At 43.9% G+C, this 1,278-nt stretch overlaps 1 protein-coding gene and 1 long non-coding RNA gene across 3 annotated transcripts in view; one reads left to right on the top strand and one right to left on the bottom strand.

Moving 5' to 3' along the window:
• LOC113456076 overlaps window positions 1-1,278 on the bottom strand; it is a 17,565-nt gene that overhangs the window by 5,376 nt on the left and 10,911 nt on the right. The window lies entirely within an intron of this gene.
• Window positions 1-1,278, top strand: part of LOC101989814 (baculoviral IAP repeat-containing protein 3) — a 17,310-nt gene that overhangs the window by 14,117 nt on the left and 1,915 nt on the right. For both annotated transcript variants that reach the window (XM_026779227.1, XM_005346785.2), the window contains exon 7: window positions 707-958. In XM_026779227.1, the coding sequence (XP_026635028.1) occupies window positions 707-958 (252 nt within the window). The remainder of the gene's footprint in view (window positions 1-706; window positions 959-1,278) is intronic.

The raw sequence follows: 1,278 nt of genomic DNA, 5'->3' as shown, positions 1-1,278 counted from the left end.
TAGCTCTGTAGACCAGGCTGGTCTCGAACTCACAGAGATCTGCCTGCCTCTGCCTCCTGAGTGCTGGGATTAAAGGCGTGTGCCACCACCGCCCACATGACTGTAATTCTTGCACCTTTGGGTGGACGCAGGAATTTAAGGGCATCCTCAGTGATGAGTTTGAGACTGGCCAGGGCTACATGAAAAGACAAAACCAAACAGGAAACAAAATGCACATGTATGACTGATTTTTTTTTAACTAAGCAACACTTTTTGTCCTCCTTAACATTGTTCTGTATGTGTCCTCGTGACAAACTCAATGCATCTAAAATTTAACTACTCCTCCTAAAGTAATTCTTCAGACCTGTCATATTAGTATTCATCATTTTGTAGATACAGCTTTATAGTAGAAAACAGAGCATTGCCAATGAAGAGATAAATGCCAGGCTACGGACATCGCTTGATTGACAGAGCGCCTGCCTGGCGTGCACAGCACTGCATACACTGGGCCTCCTATCACACATCTGGAAACTGGCACTAAGGAAGTAGTGGCAGAAAAATCACAAGTTTACTGCCATGGTGAATTGGAGGCCAACCTGGAGTACAGGACATCTTTAAATTATGATCGCATAAGTTATCTCCTTCGTGTGTTATGTAGGTACAGAGAGACGGTTGTGAGCCGAGTTTGAACACGTCTCTTTCTCTCCCCAACCCTCTCCCTGTAAAGATGACCTAACATTAATCCGGAAGAACAGAATGAGGCTTTTGCAGCATTTGTCGTGTGTGACGCCGATTCTCGACTGTCTTCTGAGTGCTGGGGCAATCACCGAGCAGGAGCACGACGCTGTGAAACAGAAACCCCAGAGCTTGCGCACAGGAGCACTGATAGATACTGTGCTAGCAAAAGGGAAGCCTGTGGCAACCTCGTTCCGAGCTACCCTCCAGGAACGTGACCCCGTGCTATACAAAGATTTGTTTGGTGAGTGCTAGCAAATTATATGGGGAGATTTTCTACGTCAGTTGGAAAATTGGAGATTGTTGAAAGAAACGGGTCCAACTTATAAATTTTAATTGCACAAAAATTTAGGACTTTTGTTGTTATTATTATGAGTTTTTTGTTCAAAGTGTAAAATGTTTAAAATCTGTGGGGTGAGGGGTGGGTGCTGGTGAGATGCTCAGCAGGTAAAAGTGCTTGCCCTTTGTCGTAGGGTTTCTGTTGCTATGGAGAGACACCGTCACCATGGCAACTCTTTTTTTTTAAATATTTACTTATTTATTATGTATACAATATTCCGTCAG

Source organism: Microtus ochrogaster, chromosome 5 (genome assembly GCF_000317375.1).
Source record: "Microtus ochrogaster isolate Prairie Vole_2 chromosome 5, MicOch1.0, whole genome shotgun sequence".
NCBI lineage: Eukaryota > Metazoa > Chordata > Mammalia > Rodentia > Cricetidae > Microtus > Microtus ochrogaster.
This window is presented reverse-complemented; position numbering and strand designations above follow the sequence as displayed.